The following is a 27,035-nucleotide window of genomic DNA, read 5'->3' on the forward strand; positions in this document are numbered from 1 at the left end:
GATTATAATAATTAGCTGGTTGATAAACTGAGTCAGGTTAGTTACAACTGAGGTTGGAGCAAAAAACTACAGGAGGGTATCTCTCCAGGAAGAGGGTTGGAGATACTGCACACCATGCTACTATACTGCACACCATGCTACTATACTGCACACCATGCTACTATACTGCACACCATGCTACTATACTGCACACCATGCTACTATACTGCACACCATGCTACTATACTGCACACCATGCTACTACACTGCCCAACATGTTACAATACTACACACCACGCTACAATACTGCACACTGTGCAACAATACTACTACACACCATGCTACTATACTGCACACCGTGCTACAATACTACTACACACCATGCTACTATACTACACACCATGCTACTATACTGCACACCATGCTACAATACTGCACACCATGCTACTATACTGCACACCATGCTACAATACTGCACACCATGCTACTATACTGCACACCATGCTACTATACTGCACACCATGCTACTATACTGCACACCATGCTACTATACTGCACACCATGCTACAATACTGCACACCATGCTACTATACTGCACACCATGCTACTATACTGCACACCATGCTACTACACTGCGCAACATGTTACAATACTACACACCACGCTACAATACTGCACACCGTGCAACAATACTACTACACACCATGCTATTATACTGCACACCGTGCTACAATACTACTACACACCATGCTACTGTACTGCACACCATGCTACTATACTGCACACCATGCTACTATACTGCACACCATGCTACAATACTGCACACCATGCTACAATACTGCACACCATGCTACTATACTGCACACCATGCTACTATACTGCACACCATGCTACAATACTGCACACCATGCTACAATACTGCACACCATGCTACTATACTGCACACCATGCTACTATACTGCACACCATGCTACAATACTACTACACACCATGCAAATATACTACTACACACCATGCTAATATACTACTACACACCATGCTACAATACTACTACACACCATGCTACTATACTACTACACACCATGCTACTATATCACTACACACCATGCTAATATACTACACACCATGCTAATATACTACTACACACCATGCTACAATACTGCACACCATGCTAATATACTACTACACACCATGCTAATATACTACACACCATGCTAATATACTACTACACACCGTGCTAATATACTACACACCATGCTAATATACTACTACACACCATGCTAATATACTACTACACACCGTGCTACTATACTGAACACCATGCTACTATACTACTACACACCATGCTACTATATCACTACACCATGCTAATATACTACTACACACCATGCTACAATACTGCACACCATGCTAATATACTACTACACACCGTGCTAATATACTACACACCATGCTAATATACTACTACACACCGTGCTACTATACTGCACACCGTGCTAATATACTACTACACACCATGCTACAATACTACCACAAACCATGTTACTATACTACTACACACCATGCTAATATACAACTACACACCATGCTAATATACTACACACCATGCTAATATACAACTACACACCATGCTACTATACTACTACACACCACGCTACTATACTACTACACACCATAAGTATAAGTATATTTCAAGGTATAATCCAACATCTAGACAGCCAATACATCTCTGTTGCTAGGCATGTGCCCTCATCGTCCCAGTACCAGCCCAGAAACGCTGTACTCCTCCACACATCTTCCAGTCTTCTTATCAGTCAGGAGAAACCTTGAGATTAAGAAGTGCAGATTCTTTCAACCTGCCGCAGTCCACTAGTTTCAGAAACGGGACTTCTTTGTACTTTGCCTCTGGCCACAAATACATTTGCACATAAATCATTCAATCTAAACCATAACACGTTACTTTCCACTGCTAGACCTCTTGACTTTTCCACATTTTGTTACATTACATCCTTATTCTGAAATATATATATATATTTTTAAATCTTAGCAATCTATGCACTTTATTTTTAATACCCAGAGAGAATATACAAAATAAAAACTCAAATGAGTAGGTGTGTACAAACTTTTGACTGGTACTGTATGTAAATAAGGTATTTCTGTTTTTAGTTTCTAGTTTCTAAAAATCTGTTTTCACATTGTCATTGTGGGGTATTGTGTGTAGATTGCTGAGAATTAAAAAAAAACGGAATCCATTTTAGAATAAATCTGTAACGTATTTTTTTGTTTGTTGAAAAAGTCAAAAGGTCTGACTACTTTCCAAATGCACTGTTTCAAACATACTAAAAGTTTCAAGTAATTTAGTCAGTTTCCAACAATACTCTTATTCACTTCCTGGTGCTGTAACTTCCTCTCTCTACTGGTATCTTAGTGACACTACCGGACAACAGTAAACAGTAGATGCTAGTACACCACAAACCCAACTGGTCCACAACACCACAATTTATTGTCAAAAATAACAACGGCAAGGCTCAATAAAGAACCACAGGCCAATGCTACGGTAGGCTACGTGCATCATTAAAGCACATGTCAGTGAACAGTTGTTTAGCATAGGCAAACGAGAAACAAAGTAGCCTTCCATGGAAGCATTGCTCCATCACAACCAAAAAACTGTGGTGTGATGACCACCATTGCAATGGCACCTGTACACTTCTTAGCAACTGTGTTATTTACTGGGTCATAAAAATGAACATTTTAATTCAAATAAATCCTTGTAGATGAATGACAGATTATTTATTTAAATCTAAATGAATTTCCAGTAAAGAAATACAGAGCTGTTAGGATGGTAATCTGACATGAGATCCATGTGCTTGCAAATGGGACTTTCACCTGAATCACTCATTGGTGTCAATGCACAGAAATTCCAGTGAGCAGATCAAGTCTGAATACCGTCTATAATGACTGAGGAAAAAGAGCATCTCTCACCATGTCGTTTATTAATATTCCAAATGAACCATCAAGTCTACAGTTGAAACTAGGTTCTAATATATAAACTAACAAAAGAGATTCAAACAATGAACAATGTTAAAGATTTGTAACTTAAAATCACACACTATTGTAAAACAAAATTAATATATGATTAAACAATATTCTGTATGATAAAACAATTAACTGTATCTCAGATAAAGACCTGTTTCAGTTAAACTGAGACAATCTGGACCAGTACAGATAATTAATGTAAATAAAAAGAGAACTGTAAGGAGAACATTTAACATAATTAGAGTTCTCTCTTTGTCATCATCCTCTTCATCTTCTTCTCCTCCTCTTCTTTCTTGGGAGACCCCTCTTCCTCCTTGTGGAAGACCTTTCCATCAGGCTGCTTTTTCCATGTCACTTTGGTGTCTGCAGGTAACCCCTGCTCCTTCAGCTTGTTCCTTATCTGGAGAAACACACACAAACACAGTATTTTTAATTCTTCAATAGTTATTCTTTCTTGACTTCAATCATTTCACTCTATGAGGAGATTATGCTTATAACGTTCCTGTTTCACACATGTACACGTGTGTTTTAATATACATGTGTGAATTGGATTTTTTTTTGTTGTTGTTGCATATCCCAACTCTCCCTGAGGCACCCAGAGAGCGCGTGGTCACGGTCAGGAGAAAAGGTCATCTACAGACTAGGACCCAGACCAGAGAGGTCTGTACAGTTTAAATCATTACTGAGTTGGTTCTTCATGAACAGGGTGAAACTCACCTCTTGTACGATGGCGTCTTGAACAGCAGGCTCTCTGAGGTTCAGATGTTGATCCCTTTGTGTCATCTTCACTCTCACCACCTGTCTCAGTTGAAGAGCCTCTTCAAAAAGTAAATATACAGTGAGTGCAAATGAAGTGAGATAAGGGAGTTAAGGCAATAAATAGGCCATGGTGGTGAAGTAATTACAATATACAGTGCCTTGCGAAAGTATTCGGCCCCCTTGAACTTTGCGACCTTTTGCCACATTTCAGGCTTCAAACATAAAGATATAAAACTGTATTTTTTTTGTGAAGAATCAACAACAAGTGGGACACAATCATGAAGTGGAACGACATTTATTGGATATTTCAAACTTTTTTAACAAATCAAAAACTGAAAAATTGGGCGTGCAAAATTATTCAACCCCCTTAAGTTAATACTTTGTAGCGCCACCTTTTGCTGCGATTACAGCTGTAAGTCACTTGGGGTATGTCTCTATCAGTTTTGCACATCGAGAGACTGACATTTTTTCCCATTCCTCCTTGCAAAACAGCTCGAGCTCAGTGAGGTTGGATGGAGAGCATTTGTGAACAGCAGTTTTCAGTTCTTTCCACAGATTCTCGATTGGATTCAGGTCTGGACTTTGACTTGGCCATTCTAACACCTGGATATGTTTATTTTTGAACCATTCCATTGCAGATTTTGCTTTATGTTTTGGATCATTGTCTTGTTGGAAGACAAATCTCCGTCCCAGTCTCAGGTCTTTTGCAGACTCCATCAGGTTTTCTTCCAGAATGGTCCTGTATTTGGCTCCATCCATTTTCCCATCAATTTTAACCATCTTCCCTGTCCCTGCTGAAGAAAAGCAGGCCCAAACCATGATGCTGCCACCACCATGTTTGACAGTGGGGATGGTGTGTTCAGCTGTGTTGCTTTTACGCCAAACATAACGTTTTGCATTGTTGCCAAAAAGTTCAATTTTGGTTTCATCTGACCAGAGCACCTTCTTCCACATGTTTGGTGTGTCTCCCAGGTGGCTTGTGGCAAACTTTAAACAACACTTTTTATGGATATCTTTAAGAAATGGCTTTCTTCTTGCCACTCTTCCATAAAGGCCAGATTTGTGCAATATACGACTGATTGTTGTCCTATGGACAGAGTCTCCCACCTCAGCTGTAGATCTCTGCAGTTCATCCAAAGTGATCATGGGCCTCTTGGTTGCATCTCTGATCAGTCTTCTCCTTGTATGAGCTGAAAGTTTAGAGGGACGGCCAGGTCTTGGTAGATTTGCAGTGGTCTGATACTCCTTCCATTTCAATATTATCGCTTGCACAGTGCTCCTTGGGATGTTTAAAGCTTGGGAAATCTTTTTGTATCCAAATCCGGCTTTAAACTTCTTCACAACAGTATCTCGGACCTGCCTGGTGTGTTCCTTGTTCTTTATGATGCTCTCTGCACTTTTAACGGACCTCTGAGACTATCACAGTGCAGGTGCATTTATACGGAGACTTGATTACACACAGGTGGATTGTATTTATCATCATTAGGTCAACATTGGATCATTCAGAGATCCTCACTGAACTTCTGGAGAGAGTTTGCTGCACTGAAAGTAAAGGGGCTGAATAATTTTGCCCGGCCAATTTTTCAGTTTTTGATTTGTTAAAAAAGTTTGAAATATCCAATAAATGTCGTTCCACTTCATGTTTGAAGCCTGAAATGTGGCAAAAGGTCGCAAAGTTCAAGGGGGCCGAATACTTTCGCAAGGCACTGTAGCAATTAAACACTGGAATGGTAGATGTGCAGAAGATGAATGTGCAAGTAGAGATACTAGAGATACTGGGGAGCAAGATAAATAAATAAATACAGTATGGGGATGAGGTAGGTAGATAGATGGGTGTTGGAATTATTATGAATAAACAATATCCCCATTTTAAATGGAACTGTAACTAAGTAAACTTATACTCTGTTTTATTATATCTGATTAACAATATGAGTTCATAAGAAGGGATTGTGTGACACGGAGAAGGAGTAATTAAAGTTAATGAACACCATTCCAACTAGGAAGAAACGAATGGGTTGGGGACTGTGTAAACACATATCGATAATGTTGAGGGGTCAAAAGTTACCTGGGAGTGTGTTAGTAAGTTAGAATGAACTTTTCACCTCACTTTGTCCCGGTCGAGAGGAGGGGATTCTGTTAAAGCAATGAAATGACGTCATGATCTGTATATAAACTGTTGCTCGTGGTTAAGTGGCAGCGCGCTCCGAGAATAAATTATGTTACCTATTATTGAAAGACTGGTCTGCGTCTATTTTATGCAACAAGAATCTTATAAATTCTCATAAAATAGATTAAGGGTTTTCAATTGATGAAAGCACATTGGCATAATTAAATTACAGTAACAATGGGCTGTTTACAGATGGGCTATGTACAGGTGCAGTGATCTGTGAGCTGCTCTGACAGCTGATGCTTAAAGCTAGTGAGGGAGCTATGAGTCTCCAGCTTCAGAGATTTTTGCAGTTCGTTCCAGTCATTGGCAGCAGAGAACTGGAAGGAAAGACGACCAAAGGAGGAATTGGCTTTGGGGGTGACCAGTGAGATATACCTGCTGCGCGTGCTACGAGTGGGTGCTGCTATGGTGACCAGTGAGCTGAGATAAGGCGGGGCTTTACCTAGCAGAGACTTGTAGATAACCTGTAGCCAGTGGGTTTGGCGACGAGTATGAAGCGAGGGCCAACCAAAGAGAGCGTACAGGTCGCAATGGTGGGTAGTGTATGGGGCTTTGGTGACAAAACGGATGGCTGCATCCAGTAGAGTGTTGGAGACAATTTTATAAATGACATCACCGAAGTTGAGGATCGGTAGGATGGTCAGTTTTACGAGGGTATGTTTGGTATTGGAGATGCTTAATGTGAGTCTGGAAAGAGTTTACAGTCTAACCAGACAGATAGGTACTTGTAGTTGTCCACGTATTCTAAGTCAGAGCCGTCCAGAGTAGTGATATTGGACGGGCGGGCAGTTATCGGTTGAATAGCATGCATTTAGTTTTACTTGCGTTTTAAGAGCAGTTGGAGGCCACGGAAGGAGAGTTGTATTGCATTGAAGCTCATCTGGAGGTTAGTTAACACAGTGTCCAAAGAGGGGCCAGAAGTATACAGAATGGTGTCATTTGCGGGGGTGTATCAGAGAATCACCAGCATCAAGAGCGACATCATTGATGTATACAGAGAAGAGAGTCGGCCCGAGGATTGAACCCTGTGGCACCCCCATAGAGACTGCCAGAGGTCCGGACAACAGGCCCTCTTATTTGAAACACTGAACTCTATCAGAGAAGTAGTAGGTAAACCAGGCGAGGCAATCATTTGAGAAACCAAGGCTGTCGAGTCTGCCAATAAGAATGTGGTAATTGACAGAGTCGAAAGTCTTGGCCAGGTTGATGAATATGGCTGCACAGTAATGTCTCTTATCGATGGCGGTTATGATGTTGTTTAGGACCTTGAGCGTGGCTGAGCATGGCTGTGCACCCATGACCAGCTTTGAAACCAGATTGCAAAGCGGAGAAGGTACGGTGGGATTTGAAATGGTCGGTAATCTGTTTCTTAACTTGGCTTTCGAAGGCCTTAGAAAGACAGGGTAGGATAGATATACGTCTGTAGCAGTTTGGGTCTAGAGTGTCTCCCCCTTTGAAGAGGCTAGTAATAGGGGTTGCAACAATTTCGGCAGATAATTTTAGAAAGAGAGGGTCCAGATTGCCTAGCTCAGCTGATTTGTAGAGGTCTAGATTTTTCAGCTCTTTCAGAAGTGTTTTAGGGAGCGTTTGACAGTGATGAGGGGTGGTCGTTTGGTCGCAGACCCATTACGGATGCAGGCAATGAGGCAGTGATCGCTGAGGTCTTGAATGAAAACAGCATTTGGAGGGCGAGTTAGTTAGGATGACTGAGGGTGCCCGTGTTTACGAATTTGGAGTTGTACCTGGTAGGTTCATTGATAATTTGTGTGGAATTGAGTGCATCAAGCTTGGATTGTAGGATGGTCGGGGTGTTAAGCATGTCCCAGTTTAGGTCACCTAGTAGCATGAGCTCAGAAGATAGATGGGGAGGGCAATCAATTCACATATGGTATCGAGGGCACAGTTGGGGGCAGAGGGAGGTCTATAGCAAGCGGCAACAGTGAGAGACTTGTTTCTGAAAGGTAGGGAATAGGAGTGGAGCTAGGCACTGCTGGGCCTGGATTCACCTCTACATCACCAGAGGAACAGAGTAGGATAAGGGTACGGCTGAATGCTATAAGAACAAAGGAGCAGGTTTCTGGGCACGATAGCATAGATTCAAGGCATAGTGTACAAAGGTATGGTAGGATGCGAATACAGTGGAGGTAAACCTAGGCATTGAGTAATGATGAGATATATATATATATATATAGTCTCTAGAGACGTTTAAACCAGGTGATGTCATCGCATATGTAGGAGGTGGAACAATATGGTTGGTTGGCATATTAAACAGGGCTAGAGGCTCTACAGTGAAATAAGACAGTAATCACTAACCAGGACAGTAATGGACGAGGCATATTGATATTAGAGAGAGGCATGCGTAGCCAAGTGAACATATGGGTCCAGTGAGTGGTTGGGCTGACTGGGGACATGGCGATTCAGACAGTTAGCAGGCTGATGCTAACATGCTAACAGTTAGTAGGCCGGGGCTAAACAAGCTAGCAGTAAGCAGACCGGGTTAAAAAGCAAGCAGTTAGCAGGGGCTAGCAGTTAGCAGACCAGGGCAGGCAAGCTAGCAGTTAGTAGACCGGGGCTAGAAAGTTAGCCTTTGGGGGACGTCGCGATGGGGGTAAGTCTGTTTTTGCCTCTTCTTGTGGTGACGTCAATTGACCAGTCATGGAGTTAGTAGGGTTCCAAGTAGCTCTAGGTAGCTAGCAGGTTAGCAGAATGGGCCTTCAGCGGGCGTAGCGCCTGAGGGGCCTGTTGGAATCCTAGGGTAGATTATGTTTGTATTCTAGTCGTAGAGGATCGGTGGGGTTCCGTGCCCCATACCGGCAGTAGAAGGTGTCCGGATATTGTAGCCCAGGAGTAGTCAAACGTTAGCCAGGAGTAGTCAACCTGGGTTGCAGTTAGCTAGCTGTGATGATCCAGATGAAAAGGTTCAGAGTTTGTGGTAGGAATTTGGGGATATGGAGAGAAAAATAGGTCCGTTATTCTCGGGTTTGAAACGCGTTGTACGAACTGGCGAGAGCTTTCCGAGCTAAAGGTTAGCTGATGACCGCTAGCAGTGTTTAGCTGACTGATAGCTGGTAGCTAGTTAGCCAGCGAGCTTCAGAAGAGGTATTCCAGTCCGGAGGTAAATATAAATACTTTAGGGGAAAAAAACAGATCCACAACACATTGGGTGAGGCGGGTTGCAGGAGAGTATTTTTGAAGTTGAGGTTTAGAAAATATATTTAAAAGAACGAGAATAAAAATACATATACACATGTGACGAGACAAGACAAAGACGTCTGACTGCTACGCCATCTTGGATTCAAATGACTGAAGTAAATCATGGGGGCAACATTACAGTTCTCCTGTCATCATTATATCAGGTAGATCAGGTGGAGAATATGGTAACTTACCATAGCAGATGAAAGGCTCGTAGTTTTCACAGGGCGTATTTATCCATTTAGTATAAAAAGAAGAAGCGCGACGAGAAGACACCCGAGTGCAACTGAATTTCTGATCTGGTATGAACCATCCTGGCCACCAGTTTCTGAATGAGGAGTCACTCTGGTCTGACCATCTCCAGGAGTCTTGAAACAGGCCGATCCACACAGGAAGTCCCCTCAGTGTTATCTTCTTCTCTATCTCCGTGTTCTCAGTCTGGTTCCTCACACTGACCAGGTCTGTGTGATGCTGTCTGCAGTAACTCTGAGCTTTTATCCAGGTCTTGTTCTCCTGAATTAAGACGTATGTTAGGTTGGTGACTTGTTTTCCTGCAAAAGCAAAATGTAATAATCAATACAAATATCCAATGAAATATAATCTACAGTACGTTGTCATTGATTTGATAACAGATCAATAACTGGTTAACAACTTAAAGCTATCATGAGTCTATGTTTCAACTCAATGGCAGCTCCAGCACTTAGAACAGGCTTCATCATTAGTATGTAAACACTCACCATCATAACAGATGAAGTGATGCTGGTCATCACAGGAGGTGTTGTTCCACAGACCAGATGTACTCATTAAAACACAGTTACCATTTTGGGGTGTCCCAGTGTCCCAGTTTCTGAACTCAGTCTCCCCCTCTCTGTAGAAACGTCTGTCTGCCAGAGACCAGTGCCACTTCATGGAGTCTCCCATCTTCAGTCCGATCCAGAACAAATCATCAACACTGACACTGGTAATCAGCCTGTTCTGGTCCTCCATGTCATCTACTGTAGCCAGATCAGTGTAATGTGCTCTGCAGTAACTCTGGGCTTCAGTCCAGTTCATATAGTTGGTAATGAAGTGATACTGATGAAGACATGAGGAAGGTGTGTAGAACCCTGTGAACAGAATAATGATTCATGAGGGACATTTTATCCATCAACCTTTCACCCCCAACCACACTATCTTCGCATCTGTTAACATATAGTACAGTACACCTTGGTGTGAAAACACACAAGCGTGCGCACGCACACTCACACACGTGTCACACACACACAAACTCACATCTTGAACTGACCTGAGATTAGGAGGGTGAGGTACAAAGAAGTTTCCATCAGTGTGATGTGATCAGAGACTCCTACACTCAGTTTAGAGTTGTGTTCCAAGAGATTTCAAAAGGTACCAATTACATCTGAAATGTAACCAGAATGATTGAAAAAAAAACTGGGTTACATTAATTTCTCTACATTAATGCTAAAAATATCATACATTTTTAACATGGCCTCACCGGTTGTTTGTAGGAAAGTCTGTCTCGCTCCGTCTATCTTGCTCTCTCCAGATCTCTCTCCTTCTGTGTCTATCTCCCCTGCTTGGTCCTATATACATCTTAAACTGATACTCATTGCTTTGAATTTGTTTTTCATATTCTGTTTCCAAACAGGGGTATGCAAAATGGAGTAGACATTCTCATAACGTTATTATCTTAGTCAAACAAACATGTGCCATGTAACATCTATCACTATGGCAACAGGGTTGGACAAAGTTTAGGAACTGTTTTTTGAAGGAGGAATTCATGAAAATAAATTGATTCTAATTAGTCACAGTACCAACTGAACCTGGGTCGTCAGCTCACCTCAAAACTGTATTAGCCTACTGTGCCAAAGCACAAGCTTGGATCTTCACCAGTTACCATAGCCACAGTCAGAAACTCTGCCAATTTCTCTATTAATATCTGATGTTAACCCTAACCTTAACCACACTGCCAACCTTATGCCTAACCCTAACCTTAAACAAGTCAAAAGTCAACATTACGTTCCCCACGAATGATGCAGTGCCCCCCATTGGACCAAATGAGATATCACATGACTAACACATTTTAGTTAACACTGGAATGTGAGATGTAATCTACACCTCCATTAGGAACACTGGAATGTGAGATGTAATCTACACCTCCATTAGGAACACTGTAATGTGAGATGTAATCTACACCTCCATTAGGAACACTGGAATGTGAGATGTAATCTACACCTCCATTAGGAACACTGGAATGTGAGATGTAATCTACACCTCCATTAGGAACACTGGAATGTGAGATGTAATCTACACCTCCATTAGGAACACTGGACTGTGAGATGTAATCTACACCTCCATTAGGAACACTGGAATGTGAGATGTAATCTACACATCCATTAGGAACACTGGAATGTGAGATGTAATCTACACCTCCAATAGGAACACTGGAATGTGAGATGTAATCTACACCTCCATTAGGAACACTGGAATGTGAGATGTAATCTACACCTTCATTAGGAACACTGGAATGTGAGATTTAATCTACACCTCCATTAGGAACACTGGAATGTGAGATGTAATCTACACCTCCATTAGGAACACTGGAATGTGAGATGTAATCTACACCTCCATTAGGAACACTGGAATGTGAGATGTAATCTACACCTCCATTAGGAACACTGGAATGTGAGATGTAATCTACACCTTCATTAGGAACACTGGAATGTGAGATTTAATCTACACCTCCATTAGGAACACTGGAATGTGAGATGTAATCTACACCTTCATTAGGAACACTGGAATGTGAGATGTAATCTACACCTCCATTAGGAACACTGGAATGTGAGATGTAATCTACACCCAACAGTAAATATCCTAACCCAACAGTAAATATCCTAACCCAACAGTAAATATCCTAACCCAACAGTAAATATCCTAACCCAACAGTAAATATCATAACCCAACAGTAAATATCCTAACCCAACAGTAAATATAATAACCCAACAGTAAATATCCTAACCCAACAGTAACTATCATAACCCAACAGTAAATATCCTAACCCAACAGTAAATATCCTAACCCAACAGTAAATATAATAATCCAACAGTAAATATCATAACCCAACAGTAAATATACTAACCCAACAGTAAATATCCTAACCCAACAGTAAATATCCTAACCCAACAGTAAATATCCTAACCCAACAGTAAATATCATAACCCAACAGTAAATATCCTAACCCAACAGTAAATATCCTAACCCAACAGTAAATGTCCTAACCCAACAGTAAATATCCTCACCCAACAGTAAATATAATAACCCAACAGTAAATATAATAACCCAACAGTAAATATAATAACCCAACAGTAAATATCCTAACCCAACAGTAAATATCCTAACCCAACAGTAAATATAATAACCCAACAGTAAATATCATAACCCAACAGTAAATATCATAACCCAACAGTAAATATCATAACCCAACAGTAAATATCCTAACCCAACAGTAAATATCCTAACCCAACAGTAAATATCCTAACCCAACAGTAAATATCATAACCCAATAGTAAATATAATAACCCAACAGTAAATATCCTAACCCAACAGTAAATATCATAACCCAACAGTAAATATCATAACCCAACAGTAAATATCCTAACCCAACAGTAACTATCATAACCCAACAGTAAATATCCTAACCCAACAGTAAATATCCTAACCCAACAGTAAATATCCTAACCCAACAGTAAATATCCTAACCCAACAGTAAATATCATAACCCAACAGTAAATATCATAACCCAACAGTAAATATAATAACCCAACAGTAAATATAATAACCCAACAGTAAATATCCTAACCCAACAGTAAATATCCTCACCCAACAGTAAATATAATAACCCAACAGTAAATATCCTAACCCAACAGTAAATATCATAACCCAATAGTAAATATAATAACCCAACAGTAAATATACTAACCCAACAGTAAATATAATAACCCAACAGTAAATATACTAACCCAACAGTAAATATAAGAACCCAACAGTAAATATCCTAACCCAACAGTAAATATCCTAACCCAACAGTAAATATCATAACCCAACAGTAAATATCCTAACCCAACAGTAAATATCATAACCCAACAGTAAATATACTAACCCAACAGTAAATATACTAACCCAACAGTAAATATCCTAACCCAACAGTAAATATCATAACCCAAAAGTAAATATAATAACCCAACAGTAAATATCCTAACCCAACAGTAAATATCCTAACCCAACAGTAAATATCCTAACCCAACAGTAAATATCCTAACCCAACAGTAAATATAATAACCCAACAGTAAATATAATAACCCAACAGTAAATATCCTAACCCAACAGTAAATATCCTAACCCAACAGTAAATATAATAACCCAACAGTAAATATAATAACCCAACAGTAAATATAATAACCCAACAGTAAATATACTAACCCAACAGTAAATATCCTAACCCAACAGTAAATATCATAACCCAACAGTAAATATACTAACCCAACAGTAAATATCATAACCCAACAGTAAATATCATAACCCAACAGTAAATATCCTAACCCAACAGTAAATATCCTAACCCAACAGTAAATATCCTAACTCAACAGTAAATATCCTAACCCAACAGTAAATATCCTAACCCAACAGTAAATATCCTAACCCAGCAGTAAATATCATAACCCAACAGTAAATATCCTAACCCAACAGTAAATATCCTAACCCAACAGTAAATATCCTAACTCAACAGTAAATATCCTAACCCAACAGTAAATATCCTAACCCAGCAGTAAATATCCTAACCCAACAGTAAATATAATAACCCAACAGTAAATATACTAACCCAACAGTAAATATCCTAACCCAACAGTAAATATCCTAACCCAATAGTAAATATCCTAACCCAACAGTAAATATCCTAACCCAACAGTAAATATCCTAACCCAACAGTAAATATCCTAACCCAACAGTAAATATAATAACCCAACAGTAAATATAATAACCCAACAGTAAATATCCTAACCCAACAGTAAATATCCTAACCCAACAGTAAATATAATAACCCAACAGTAAATATAATAACCCAACAGTAAATATCCTAACCCAACAGTAAATATCATAACCCAACAGTAAATATACTAACCCAACAGTAAATATCATAACCCAACAGTAAATATCATAACCCAACAGTAAATATCCTAACCCAACAGTAAATATCCTAACTCAACAGTAAATATCCTAACCCAACAGTAAATATCCTAACCCAACAGTAAATATCCTAACCCAGCAGTAAATATCCTAACCCAACAGTAAATATAATAACCCAACAGTAAATATACTAACCCAACAGTAAATATCCTAACCCAACAGTAAATATCCTAACCCAACAGTAAATATCCTAACCCAACAGTAAATATCATAACCCAACAGTAAATATAATAACCCAACAGTAAATATCCTAACCCAACAGTAAATATCCTAACCCGACAGTAAATATCCTAACCCGACAGTAAATATCCTAACCCAACAGTAAATATCATAACCCAACAGTAAATATCCTAACCCAACAGTAAATATCCTAACCCAACAGTAAATATCCTAACCCAACAGTAAATATCATAACCCAACAGTAAATATCCTAACCCAACAGTAAATATAATAACCCAACAGTAAATATCCTAACCCAACAGTAAATATCATAACCCAACAGTAAATATAATAACCCAACAGTAAATATCATAACCCAACAGTAAATATCCTAACCCAACAGTAAATATCCTAACCCAACAGTAAATATCATAACCCAACAGTAAATATCCTAACCCAACAGTAAATATAATAACCCAACAGTAAATATCCTAACCCAACAGTAAATATCATAACCCAACAGTAAATATAATAACCCAACAGTAAATATAATAACCCAACAGTAAATATCATAACCCAACAGTAAATATAATAACCCAACAGTAAATATCATAACCCAACAGTAAATATCATAACCCAACAGTAAATATCCTAACCCAACAGTAAATATCATAACCCAACAGTAAATATCCTAACCCAACAGTAAATATCATAACCCAACAGTAAATATCATAACCCAACAGTAAATATCATAACCCAACAGTAAATATACTAACCCAACAGTAAATATCATAACCCAACAGTAAATTTACTAACCCAACAGTAAATTTACTAACCCAACAGTAAATATCCTAACCCAACAGTAAATATCCTAACCCAACAGTAAATATCCTAACCCAACAGTAAATATCCTCACCCAACAGTAAATATAATAACCCAACAGTAAATATCCTAACCCAACATTAAATATCCTAACCCAACAGTAAATATAATAACCCAACAGTAAATATCATAAATATAAATATCTAAATAATTGCTTAGTAATTGGTCACCCAAAAGTGTTACATTATCTTTTAATGCTGTCCTTTTCAGGTTCAGTCAGCTTCAGCTGCTGTCTAAACTCCTGATGTAACAGTTGTTTAATATATGTAATATATTATTTGAAGGTTATTCTGAGATGTATTACATTACTTTCAACAGTCAACTCTTTTTCTCTTTTTCTGTGATGTCATCAACGGGAGTCGTGCTTTTACTCCTCAGTGTGCTCAGAGCGTGACGAGGAGAGGTGTGTGTTTATGTAGGCTCCCGTCTTTTCAATGCGCTTGTTCGCAAATGTTCACAAATGTTCACAAATGCACAAAAATAAAGACACAAAAAATGATATCGTCATTCATTCTACTGTTAGTAGGAATATATACTGTGAATGGGGATGATTTATCCAATATCCAAGTGCAACTTTGATTGCATCTTTTGCAAGGCTAGCCCAGCTACTGTTAGCTTTGGTTGTGGGAGACGGTCTCTTTCAGGTACAGACAGAGTGACTTTTCTGACGACTTTCTCACGGGCATTATACACGGTCTTTTGTCTTTATCAGGCAAATATACTTGTGAACGTTTTCCATTTATTTGTATCTATTCCATGCAGTCATGTAATTGTGTCCAGAACTTTCTCTTCCCTTCCACCTCACCAGAACACAACACAGAAAGGTACCAGTACAGAACCAGTTACACTTATTTTATTAGTGACTTAAGAAAAGTGTATTTCCCATCTCTTCCTTTGATCCTGCTATATTACTAAATGATGACACCTCCCTATTGTGCAGGCCACAATGAAGCTATTCAGATTGTGTGTGCGTGTATGCACGTGTGTTTGCCTGCTGGCCTGCCAGTCTTCATCTGTGCGTTTGCATGTGACTGTCTATGAGGTTTTTCTAAGGAGAGGGAAAAGACTCTTTCCACACAGTTCCAAGCCAGACAGTGAGCCACCATGTTGGAAATCAACCAAAACTAACAAGACAATCATTTGGGTGCTTCTACATTAAAACATTAAAACTTTTTTTTTTTTTTTTTACGTCCAAAGTGCTTTATTTTACCACGGACAACAAATGAGGTGACGTTTATTCATGATTCCATGCCATTTACAGAAAATGTATCATTTAAGGTAAGAACTGACACCTCTCTCTCACCAGAGAGCCTGGTGGCTCCTTGCACCTACACAGATGTTGTCTACAGAAGGTGATATTGTACTGTGGTTGTGACGTAACATGGAAGGTGGTGGAAGGCTACTTTGTTTGTCATTTGCGTATGCTAAGCAACTGTATGCTAACATGTGGCTTTAGTGACACGCATACTGTAGCATTGCCCTGTTGTTCTTTGTTCAAGCTCAAAACCGGCCCCATTGAATACTCAGAAATTCAGGCCTTGCCCGGCCTGAGCCCGTTTGGTTTGGAATGAAAATTAAAACTCTATTCCTGATTCCATGCCATTTACAGAAACTGAATAATTTAAGGAAGAACAGAAACCTCTCTCTCACCCGGGAGACTTCCAGCAAACATGACACCATTGGCCCCATGTGGGTATTTGGTGGGCAAGGTGGACAGGGGCTAGCCCACACCAAGCCCAGCACAGGCTAGCCCACACCAAGCCCAGCACAGGCTAGCCCACACCAAGCCCAGCACAGGCTAGCTCACACCAAGCCCAACACAGACAGGCCCACACCAAGCCCAACACAGGTTAGCCCACACCAGCCCAACATAGGTTAGCCCACACCAGCCCAACACAGGTTAGAGCACACCAAGCCCAACACAGGCTAGCCCACACCAAGCCCAACACAGGTTTCCCCACACCAAGCCCAACACAGGTTTCCCCACACCAAGCCCAACACAGGTTTCCCCACACCAAGGCCAGCACAGGTTTGCCCACACTAAGCCTACATGTGACGTTTTTACTTACAAGCCCTTAATTAACCTACAATGAAGTCCAAGTCCTAACTAAATAAAATAACAATACCGAGGTCACATACAGGGGGTACCGGTACCGAGTCAATGTGCGGGGGTACAGGTTAGTCAAGGAAATTTGTACATGTAGGGAGGGGTAAGTGACTGCATAGATAATAAACATAGAGTAGCAGCAGTGTAAAAACAAAGGGGGGGGGGGGGTCAATGTACATAGTCTGGGTAGCCATTTGATGAATTGTTCAGCAGTATAACGGCTTGGGGATAGAAGCTGTTAAGTAACCTTTTGGACCTAGACTTGGCGCTCCGGTACCATACAGAAATCCACCCACCAGACAGGTGTGGCATATCAAGAAGCAAATCAAACGGTATGATCATTACACAGGTGCACCTTATGCTCGGGACAATAAAAAGCCGCTCTAAAATGTGCAGTTTTATCACACAACACATTGCCACAGATGTCTAACGTTTGAGGGAGCGTGCAATTGGCATGCTGACTGCAGGAATGTCCACCAGAGCTGTTGCCAGAGAATTGAATGTTATTTTCTCTCCAACATAGTTTTAGAGAATTTGGCTATATGTTCAACCGACCTCACAACCGTTGACCATGTGTAACCACGCCCGTCCAGAACCTCCACGTCCGGCTTCTTCACCTGCAGGATTGTCTGACACCAGTCACCTGGACAGCTGATGAAACTGTAGTTGGCAGAACTGAATAATTTCTACACAAACTGTCAGAAATCATCTCAGGTAAGCTCATCTTCATGCTCTTCGTCCTCACCAAGGTATCAACTTGACTGCAGTTCGGCGTCGTAACCGATTTCAGTGGGCAAATGCTCACCTCCGATGGCCACTGGTACGATGGAGAGGGATGCTTTTCACAGATGAATCCCGGTTTTAACTGTACCGGGTGGATCGCATGGCGTCCTGTGGGCGAGCGGTTCCCTGATGTCAACATTGTGAACAGAGTGCCCCATGGTGGCGGTAGGGTTATGGCATGAGCAGGCATAAGCTAGGACAATGAACACAATTGCATTTTATCTATGCCAATTTCAATGCACAGATACCGTGACAAGATCCTGGAGGCCCATTGTCATGCCTTTCATCCTCCACCATCATCTCATGTTTCAGCATGATAATGTACATGCACGTGTAGCAAGGATCTGTACACAATTCCTGGAAGCTGAAAATGTCGCAATTCTTCCATGGCCTGCATACTCACCAGACATGACACCCAGTAAGCATGTTTGGGGTGCTCTGGATTGACATGTACGACAGAGTTATCTAGTTCCCACCAATATCCAGCAACTTCGCACAGCCATTATAGAGCAGTGGGACAACATTCCACAAGCCACAATCAACAGCCTGATCAACTCTATGTGAATGAGATATGTCTCGCTGCCTGAGCCAAATCGTGGTCACACCATACTGACTAGTTTTCTGATCCATGCCCCTGCCTTTTTTTTTAAGGCATCTGTGACAAATAGATGCATATATCTGTATTCCGAGTCATGTGAAATCCAAAGATTAGGGTCTAATGAATTTATTTAAATTGACTGATTTACTTCGTTCAAATCAAATTCAAATCAAATGTATTTATAAAGCCCTTCTTACATCAGCTGATGTCACAAAGTGCTGCACTGAAACCCAGCCTAAAACCCCAAACAGCAAGCAATGTACAGAAACTTCTTTAAATGTAAGTCAGTAAACACTTTCAAATTGTTGATTGCTGCGTTTATATTGTTGCTCAGTGTAGTTACAGTATATACTGTATATATATACAGTGGGGCAAAAAAGTATTTAGTCAGCCACCAATTGTGCAAGTTCTCCCACTTAAAAAACGATGAGAGGCCTGTAATTTTCATCATAGGTACACTTCAACTATGACAGACAAAATGATGAAAAAAAATCCAGAAAATCACATTGTAGAATTTTTATGAATTTATTTGCAAATTATGGTGGAAAATAAGTATTTGGTCAATAAAAAAAAGTTTATCTCAATACTTTGTTATATACCCTTTGTTGGCAATGACAGAGGTCAAACGTTTTCTGTAAGTCTTCACAATGTTTTCACACACTGTTGCTGGTATTTTGGCCCATTCCTCCATGCAGATCTCCTCTAAAGCAGTGATGTTTTGGGGCTGTTGCTGGGCAACACGGACTTTCAACTCCCTCCAAAGATTTTCTATGGGGTTGAGATCTGGAGACTGGCTAGGCCACTCCAGGACCTTGAAATGCTTCTTACGAAGCCACTCCTTCGTTGCCCGGGCAGTGTGTTTGTGATCATTGTCATGCTGAAAGACCCAGCCACGTTTCATCTTCAATGCACTTGCTGATGGAAGGAGGTTTTCCCTCAAAATCTCACGATACATGGCCCCATTCATTCTTTCCTTTACACGGATCAGTCGTCCTGGTCCCTTTGCAGAAAAACAGCCCCAAAGCATGATGTTTCCACCCCCATGCTTCATAGTAGGTATGGTGTTCTTTGGATGCAACTCAGCATTCTTTGTCCTCAAACACGACGAGTTGAGTTTTTACCAAAAAGTTATATTTTGGTTTCATCTGACCATATGACATTCTCCCAATCTTTTTCTGGATCATCCAAATGCTCTCTAGCAAACTTCAGATGGGCCTGGACATGTACCAGCTTAAGCAGGGGGACACGTCTGGCACTGCAGGATTTGAGTCCCTGGCAGCGTAGTGTGTTACTGATGGTAGGCTTTGTTACTTTGGTCCCAGCTCTCTGCAGGTCATTCACTAGGTCCCTCTGTGTGGTTCTGGGATTTTTGCTCACCGTTCTTGTGATCATTTTGACCCCACGGGGTGAGTTCTTGCGTGGAGCCCCAGATCGAGGGAGATTATCAGTGGTCTTGTATGTCTTCCATTTCCTAATAATTGCTCCCACAGTTGATTTCTTCAAACCAAGCTGCTTATCTATTGCAGATTCAGTCTTCCCAGCCTGGTGTAGGTCTACAATTTTGTTTCTGGTGTCCTTTGACAGCTCTTTGGTCTTGGCCATAGTGGAGTTTGGAGTGTGACTGTTTGAGGTTGTGGACAGCTGTCTTTTATACTGATAACAAGTTCAAACAGGTGCCATTAATACAGGTAACGAGTGGAGGACAGAGGAGCCTCTTAAAGACGAAGTTACAGGTCTGTGAGAGCCAGAAATCTTGCTTGTTTGTAGGTGACCAAATACTTATTTCCCACCATAATTTGCAAATAAATTCATTAAAAATCCTAAAATGTGATTTTCTGGATTTTCTTTTCTCATTTTGTCTGTCATAGTTGAAGTGTACCTATGATGAAAATTACAGGCCTCTCTCATCTTTTTAAGTGGGAGACTCTATCATCATCAGACAGGTCTTTGAAACATTGAATAAGGGTTTCAAATTTGGGGAAATGACAATTAATTGTTTTATATTTTTGACCTTTGTCACGAAATGCAGCTCTGTCTTGGGTTCTGCTGGTGTGCAGTGGTTGCACAGCCTTTCCTCTACAGGGAGTCAGGTTTTCCTGTGTCTACCCTTCTCAATGGCAAAGCTGTGCTCACTGAGCCTGTACTTTGTCAATTTTCTTCTTAGGTTTTGATCAGTAACCATGGTCAAATAGTTAGCCACAATGATTTAGGGCCAGATAGAACTGAATATTGTTTTGTGCTTGTGTTTCCCAGTAGGTAATGTAGTTTTGTTTTGACTGTGTTGTAATTTGGTTGATTGGATGTTCTGATCCTGAGGCTTCAGTGTGTTCGTAGACCAGGTTCGTGAACCAGCTGAATGAGGGGACTCTTATTTGCTCTGCTCTTGGCATTGCAGGGCTTGGTATTGATATGAGATGGGGTCACTGTATTTTAGATGTTTCTAAAACTTTATTTCTCTTTTGAGTTTTTATTATTAGTGGATATTGGCCTAATTCTGCCCTGCGTACATTGTTTTGTAGCTTTGATCCGGATCTCTCTCCATATGCTGTATTTTCCTTCACTATCTTTATGCAAACTATTTCGCCCTCAATGGCAGAGATCATGATAGTAGAAACCTGACAGGACCTTTTGTACTTTACGAACAGCGATGCTCACCACTAAATGCGATAAGGGACTGTTAACACAACAACAACAACAGCATCAGCAGAGATAGAGTATTGGGCTCATGACCTCCATAAGCCTATTTACAAGCTATTGATTGTTACAGAAAAAGACAGACAGAAAATGTTGTATTGCTGTCCTTGTGGGGACCAAATCAAAATCCTATTTTCCCTAAACCCTAACCCTAAATCCAACCCTAACCTTAACCTAAACATAACCCTATGCCTAACCTTAACCCTAAAACTATACCTAACTGTATTTGTACTGATGTGTATTTATTAAGGATCCCAAATAGCTGCTGCTACTTTTCCTGGGGTACAGCAACATAACCCCAAACCTTAATTATAACCCTAATTGTAACCCTAGACCTAACCCCTAAGCCTAAAATAGCCCTTTTCCACGAGGGGACTGGCAAAATGTCCCCACCTGCCTGAATTTTCCAAGTTGAACTTTCCTTGTGAGGACTTCTGGTACCTACAAGGATGGTTAAACACATTAAACAGAACTGGACTGGAAAAAAGAGTGAACGAGTGAAGCACTACTAAAGTGACATAAACAAACACCTGCAAGGTGAGAGAAAGATGTCATGTCTTTCTGAGAGAGATGGAGAGGGAGAAAAAGAGAGGGAGAACGGAGAGGGACATAAATATAGAGGGACCAGATGAGAGAGAAAGAAAGTGAGAGTGTGGGAGAGAGAGAGAGAGAGTATGGAGAAACGGAGCATATTTCATCAGTACAGACGCAGTGGGTTATGATATTTACTGCTGATGTAGGGGGAGTAGTGCTGGTCAGGGAGTGAGAGCTGATACCAGGGTCGCTGGGTTATGATATTTACTGCTGATGTAGGGGGAGTAGTGCTGGTCAGGGAGCTGAGAGCTGATACCAGGGTTGCTGGGTTATGATATTTACTGCTGATGTAGGGGGAGTAGTGCTGGTCAGGGAGCTGAGAGCTGATACCAGGGTTGCTGGGTTATGATATTTACTGCTGATGTAGGGGGAGTAGTGCTGGTCAGGGAGCTGAGAGCTGATACCAGGGTCGCTGGGTTATGATATTTACTGCTGATGTAGGGGGAGTAGTGCTGGTCAGGGAGTGAGAGCTGATACCAGGGTTGCTGGGTTATGATATTTACTGCTGATGTAGGGGGAGTAGTGCTGGTCAGGGAGTGAGAGCTGATACCAGGGTCGCTGGGTTATGATATTTACTGCTGATGTAGAGGGAGTAGTGCTGGTCAGGGAGCTGAGAGCTGATACCAGGGTCGCTGGGTTATGATATTTACTGCTGATGTAGGGGGAGTAGTGCTGGTCAGGGAGTGAGAGCTGATACCAGGGTTGCTGGGTTATGATATTTACTGCTGATGTAGGGGGAGTAGTGCTGGTCAGGGAGTGAGAGCTGATACCAGGGTTGCTGGGTTATGATATTTACTGCTGATGTAGGGGGAGTAGTGCTGGTCAGGGAGTGAGAGCTGATACCAGGGTTGCTGGGTTATGATATTTACTGCTGATGTAGGGGGAGTAGTGCTGGTCAGGGAGCTGAGAGCTGATACCAGGGTTGCTGGGTTATGATATTTACTGCTGATGTAGGGGGAGTAGTGCTGGTCAGGGAGTGAGAGCTGATACCAGGGTTGCTGGGTTATGATATTTACTGCTGATGTAGGGGGAGTAGTGCTGGTCAGGGAGTGAGAGCTGATACCAGGGTTGCTGGGTTATGATATTTACTGCTGATGTAGGGGGAGTAGTGCTGGTCAGGGAGCTGAGAGCTGATACCAGGGTTGCTGGGTTATGATATTTACTGCTGATGTAGGGGGAGTAGTGCTGGTCAGGGAGCTGAGAGCTGATACCAGGGTTGCTGGGTTATGATATTTACTGCTGATGTAGGGGGAGTAGTGCTGGTCAGGGAGTGAGAGCTGATACCAGGGTCGCTGGGTTATGATATTTACTGCTGATGTAGGGCGAGTAGTGCTGGTCAGGGAGTGAGAGCTGATACCAGGGTTGCTGGGTTATGATATTTACTGCTGATGTAGGGGGAGTAGTGCTGGTCAGGGAGCTGAGAGCTGATACCAGGGTTGCTGGGTTATGATATTTACTGCTGATGTAGGGGGAGTAGTGCAGGTCAGGGAGTGAGAGCTGATACCAGGGTCGCTGGGTTATGATATTTACTGCTGATGTAGAGGGGGTAGTGCTGGTCAGGGAGTGAGAGCTGATACCAGGGTCGCTGGGTTATGATATTTACTGCTGATGTAGGGGGAGTAGTGCTGGTCAGGGAGTGAGAGCTGATACCAGGGTCGCTGGGTTATGATATTTACTGCTGATGTAGGGGAGTAGTGCTGGTCAGGGAGTGAGAGCTGATACCAGGGTTGCTGGGTTATGATATTTACTGCTGATGTAGAGGGAGTAGTGCTGGTCAGGGAGTGAGAGCTGATACCAGGGTCGCTGGGTTATGATATTTACTGCTGATGTAGGGGGAGTAGTGCTGGTCAGGGAGTGAGAGCTGATACCAGGGTTGCTGGGTTATGATATTTACTGCTGATGTAGAGGGAGTAGTGCTGGTCAGGGAGTGAGAGCTGATACCAGGGTCGCTGGGTTATGATATTTACTGCTGATGTAGGGGGAGTAGTGCTGGTCAGGGAGCTGAGACCAGTGAGAGCTGAGACCAGGGCCGCTGGGTTCCCGCCCGTCTCTGTGGTGTACCTCCAGTCCTGTTCCAGTCAAGTGTCTTTACCTGGGAGTGTCAAACTCAATTTAGGCCACATTCACCCCCCCCCCACCCCCACCCCCCTCTTCTATTAACTCTATGCCCCTCCCCCGCTACCACTTTTGGTCAATTTACCTCATATACCCCACTCTCTCTTCCTCCCTCTGTTTTAATTTCCTACAATTCTACACGTTTGGCCAGAGTGTAAATCTGCAGTTTTGTAGCTAATTTTATACAATCCACACATTTAGTTATATTTTAAAAGCTAATTAAAGCGAAGATTAAAGGTACATTGAATGTGAAAAAGGCACTGGATCATGTTTCAGTTGATACTGTGACTAATTAAAATCAATTGATTTTCATGAATTCTTCCTTCAAAAAACTGTTTCTAAACTTTGACAAAACGCTCAGCTGGTGTCCCTGGCTTTGTCCAAACCTTTTGCTATAGTGATAGATGTTACGAGCCATCTGTTTGTTTGAGTAAGATAATAACTTTATGAGAATGTCTACTCCATTTTGCATACCCCTGTTTGGAAACAGAATATGAAAAACAAATTAAAAGCAATGAGTATCAGTTTAAGATGTATATAGGACCAAGCAGGGGAGATAGACACAGAAGGAGAGAGATCTGGAGAGAGCAAGATAGACGGAGCGAGACAGACTTTCCTACAAACAACCGGTGAGGCCATGTTAAAAATGTGTAATACAGTGCCTTGCGAAAGTATTCGGCCCCCTTGAACTTTGCGACCTTTTGCCACATTTCAGGCTTCAAACATAAAGATATAAAACTGTATTTTTTTGTGAAGAATCAACAACAAGTGGGACACAATCATGAAGTGGAACGACATTTATTGGATATTTCAAACTTTTTTAACAAATCAAAAACTGAAAAATTGGGCGTGCAAAATTATTCAGCCCCCTTAAGTTAATACTTTGTAGCGCCACCTTTTGCTGCGATTACAGCTGTAAGTCGCTTGGGGTATGTCTCTATCAGTTTTGCACATCGAGAGACTGACATTTTTTCCCATTCCTCCTTGCAAAACAGCTCGAGCTCAGTGAGGTTGGATGGAGAGCATTTGTGAACAGCAGTTTTCAGTTCTTTCCACAGATTCTCGATTGGATTCAGGTCTGGACTTTGACTTGGCCATTCTAACACCTGGATATGTTTATTTTTGAACCATTCCATTGTAGATTTTGCTTTATGTTTTGGATCATTGTCTTGTTGGAAGACAAATCTCTGTCCCAGTCTCAGGTCTTTTGCAGACTCCATCAGGTTTTCTTCCAGAATGGTCCTGTATTTGGCTCCATCCATCTTCCCATAAATTTTAACCATCTTCCCTGTCCCTGCTGAAGAAAAGCAGGCCCAAACCATAATGCTGCCACCACCATGTTTGACAGTGGGGATAGGGTGCTTAGGGTGATGAGCTGTGTTGCTTTTACGCCAAACATAACGTTTTGCATTGTTGCCAAAAAGTTCAATTTTGGTTTCATCTGACCAGAGCACCTTCTTCCACATGTTTGGTGTGTCTCCCAGGTGGCTTGTGGCAAACTTTAAATGACACTTTTTATGGATATCTTTAAGAAATGGCTTTCTTCTTGCCACTCTTCCATAAAGGCCAGATTGTGCAATATACGACTGATTGTTGTCCTATGGACAGAGTGTGTATCAGTGTATTGACGCTGTTCCTGTCTTGTTCCATGTTTGTTCCTAATTAAATGATGACTCCCGGTACCTGCTTCTCAACTCCAGCGTCGGTCCTTACAGAAACAGGACAAATATAAGCCTTATCTCCTCATAGAGTCAAAGGGTTAAAGTGAAGATCGTCTCAGTATAGCAGGAAGGAATGGTAGTTGTAGATCTTCAGAATGACTAATACAGAGTGAATATTGTGGGTCTCTGTGTGTGTGTTTCTCCAGATAAGGAACAAGCTGAAGGAGCAGGGGTTACCTGCAGACACCAAAGTGACATGGAAAAAGCAGCCTGATGGGAAGGTCTTCCACAAGGAGGAAGAGGGGTCTCCCAAGAAAGAAGAGGAGGAGAAGAAGATGAAGAGGATGAGGACAGAGAGAGAACTCTAGTTATGTTAAATGTTCTCCTTACAGTTCTCTTTTTATTTACATTAATTATCTGTACTGGTCATATTTAATATTGTTCAATCATATATTTGTAACGGCTTTCGTTGGTGGATGGAGAGGTGGACCAAGGTGCAGCGTGGTAAGTGGTCATATACGAGAAAAAAAAAACGACAAACGAACAGTCCTGAAAGGTGAAACAAAACACTAAACAGGAAACATACAAAGCAATCTACAGTCAGGGCGTGAAAATATTGAATTTTGTTTTATTGTATATTAGTATTGTTTTATCATAGGATGTGATTTTAAGTTACAAATCTTTAACATTGTTCATTGTTTGAATCTCTTTTGTTAGTTTATATATTAGAACCTAGTTTCAACTGTAGACTTGATGGTTCATTTGGAATATGAATAAATAACATGGTGAGAGATGCTCTTTTTCCTCAGTCATTATAGACAGTATTCAGACTTGAGATCTGATCACTGGAATTTCTGTAGATTGACATCAATGAATGATTCAGGTGAAAGTCCCAGTTGTAAGCACAGATCTCATGTCAGATTACCATCCTGGAAGTTCATTTAGATTTCAAGAAATAATCTGTCATTCATCAACAAGGTTTTATGTGAATTACACATTTTTTATGACCAAATAAAGGTTTACATTGGTGTGTTTGTTACATTTGGTTCATATTTCATGTAT

At 41.1% G+C, this 27,035-nt stretch overlaps 1 protein-coding gene and 1 long non-coding RNA gene across 2 annotated transcripts; one reads left to right on the forward strand and one right to left on the reverse strand.

The window, feature by feature from the left end:
- Window positions 1-2,594: 2,594 nt before the first annotated feature.
- LOC118942950 (C-type mannose receptor 2-like) lies at window positions 2,595-10,719 on the reverse strand. Its single transcript, XM_036958263.1, has 6 exons — window positions 10,632-10,719; window positions 10,422-10,535; window positions 9,874-10,242; window positions 9,331-9,687; window positions 3,733-3,833; window positions 2,595-3,415 (listed from the first exon to the last, which is right to left on the reverse strand). The coding sequence occupies exons 2-6, from the start codon at window positions 10,456-10,458 to the stop codon at window positions 3,254-3,256; spliced, it is 1,026 nt and encodes a 341-aa protein (XP_036814158.1). The 5' UTR covers window positions 10,459-10,535; window positions 10,632-10,719; the 3' UTR covers window positions 2,595-3,253.
- Window positions 10,014-27,001, forward strand: LOC118942953. The gene is made up of 2 exons (XR_005038650.1): window positions 10,014-10,097; window positions 26,180-27,001. It is a non-coding gene; the product is annotated as an uncharacterized LOC118942953 (long non-coding RNA).
- The last annotated feature ends 34 nt before the right edge of the window (window positions 27,002-27,035 follow it).

This window comes from Oncorhynchus mykiss, chromosome 21 (assembly GCF_013265735.2).
Source record: "Oncorhynchus mykiss isolate Arlee chromosome 21, USDA_OmykA_1.1, whole genome shotgun sequence".
NCBI classification, from domain to species: Eukaryota; Metazoa; Chordata; class Actinopteri; order Salmoniformes; family Salmonidae; genus Oncorhynchus; species Oncorhynchus mykiss.

What these genes read in the sequence shown, in the direction of transcription:
- LOC118942950 (XM_036958263.1), bottom strand. Translation starts at nt 10,458, where the DNA reads ATGGAAACTTCTTTGTACCTCACCCTCCTAATCTCAG. An exon ending in CGAGCCTTTCATCTGCTATG is followed by an intron (nt 3,834 to 9,330) that starts GTAAGTTACCAT and finishes TACTTTTTGAAG; the next exon opens with AGGCTCTTCAACTGAGACAG. An exon ending in AAGACGCCATCGTACAAGAG is followed by an intron (nt 3,416 to 3,732) that starts GTGAGTTTCACC and finishes GTGTTTCTCCAG; the next exon opens with ATAAGGAACAAGCTGAAGGA.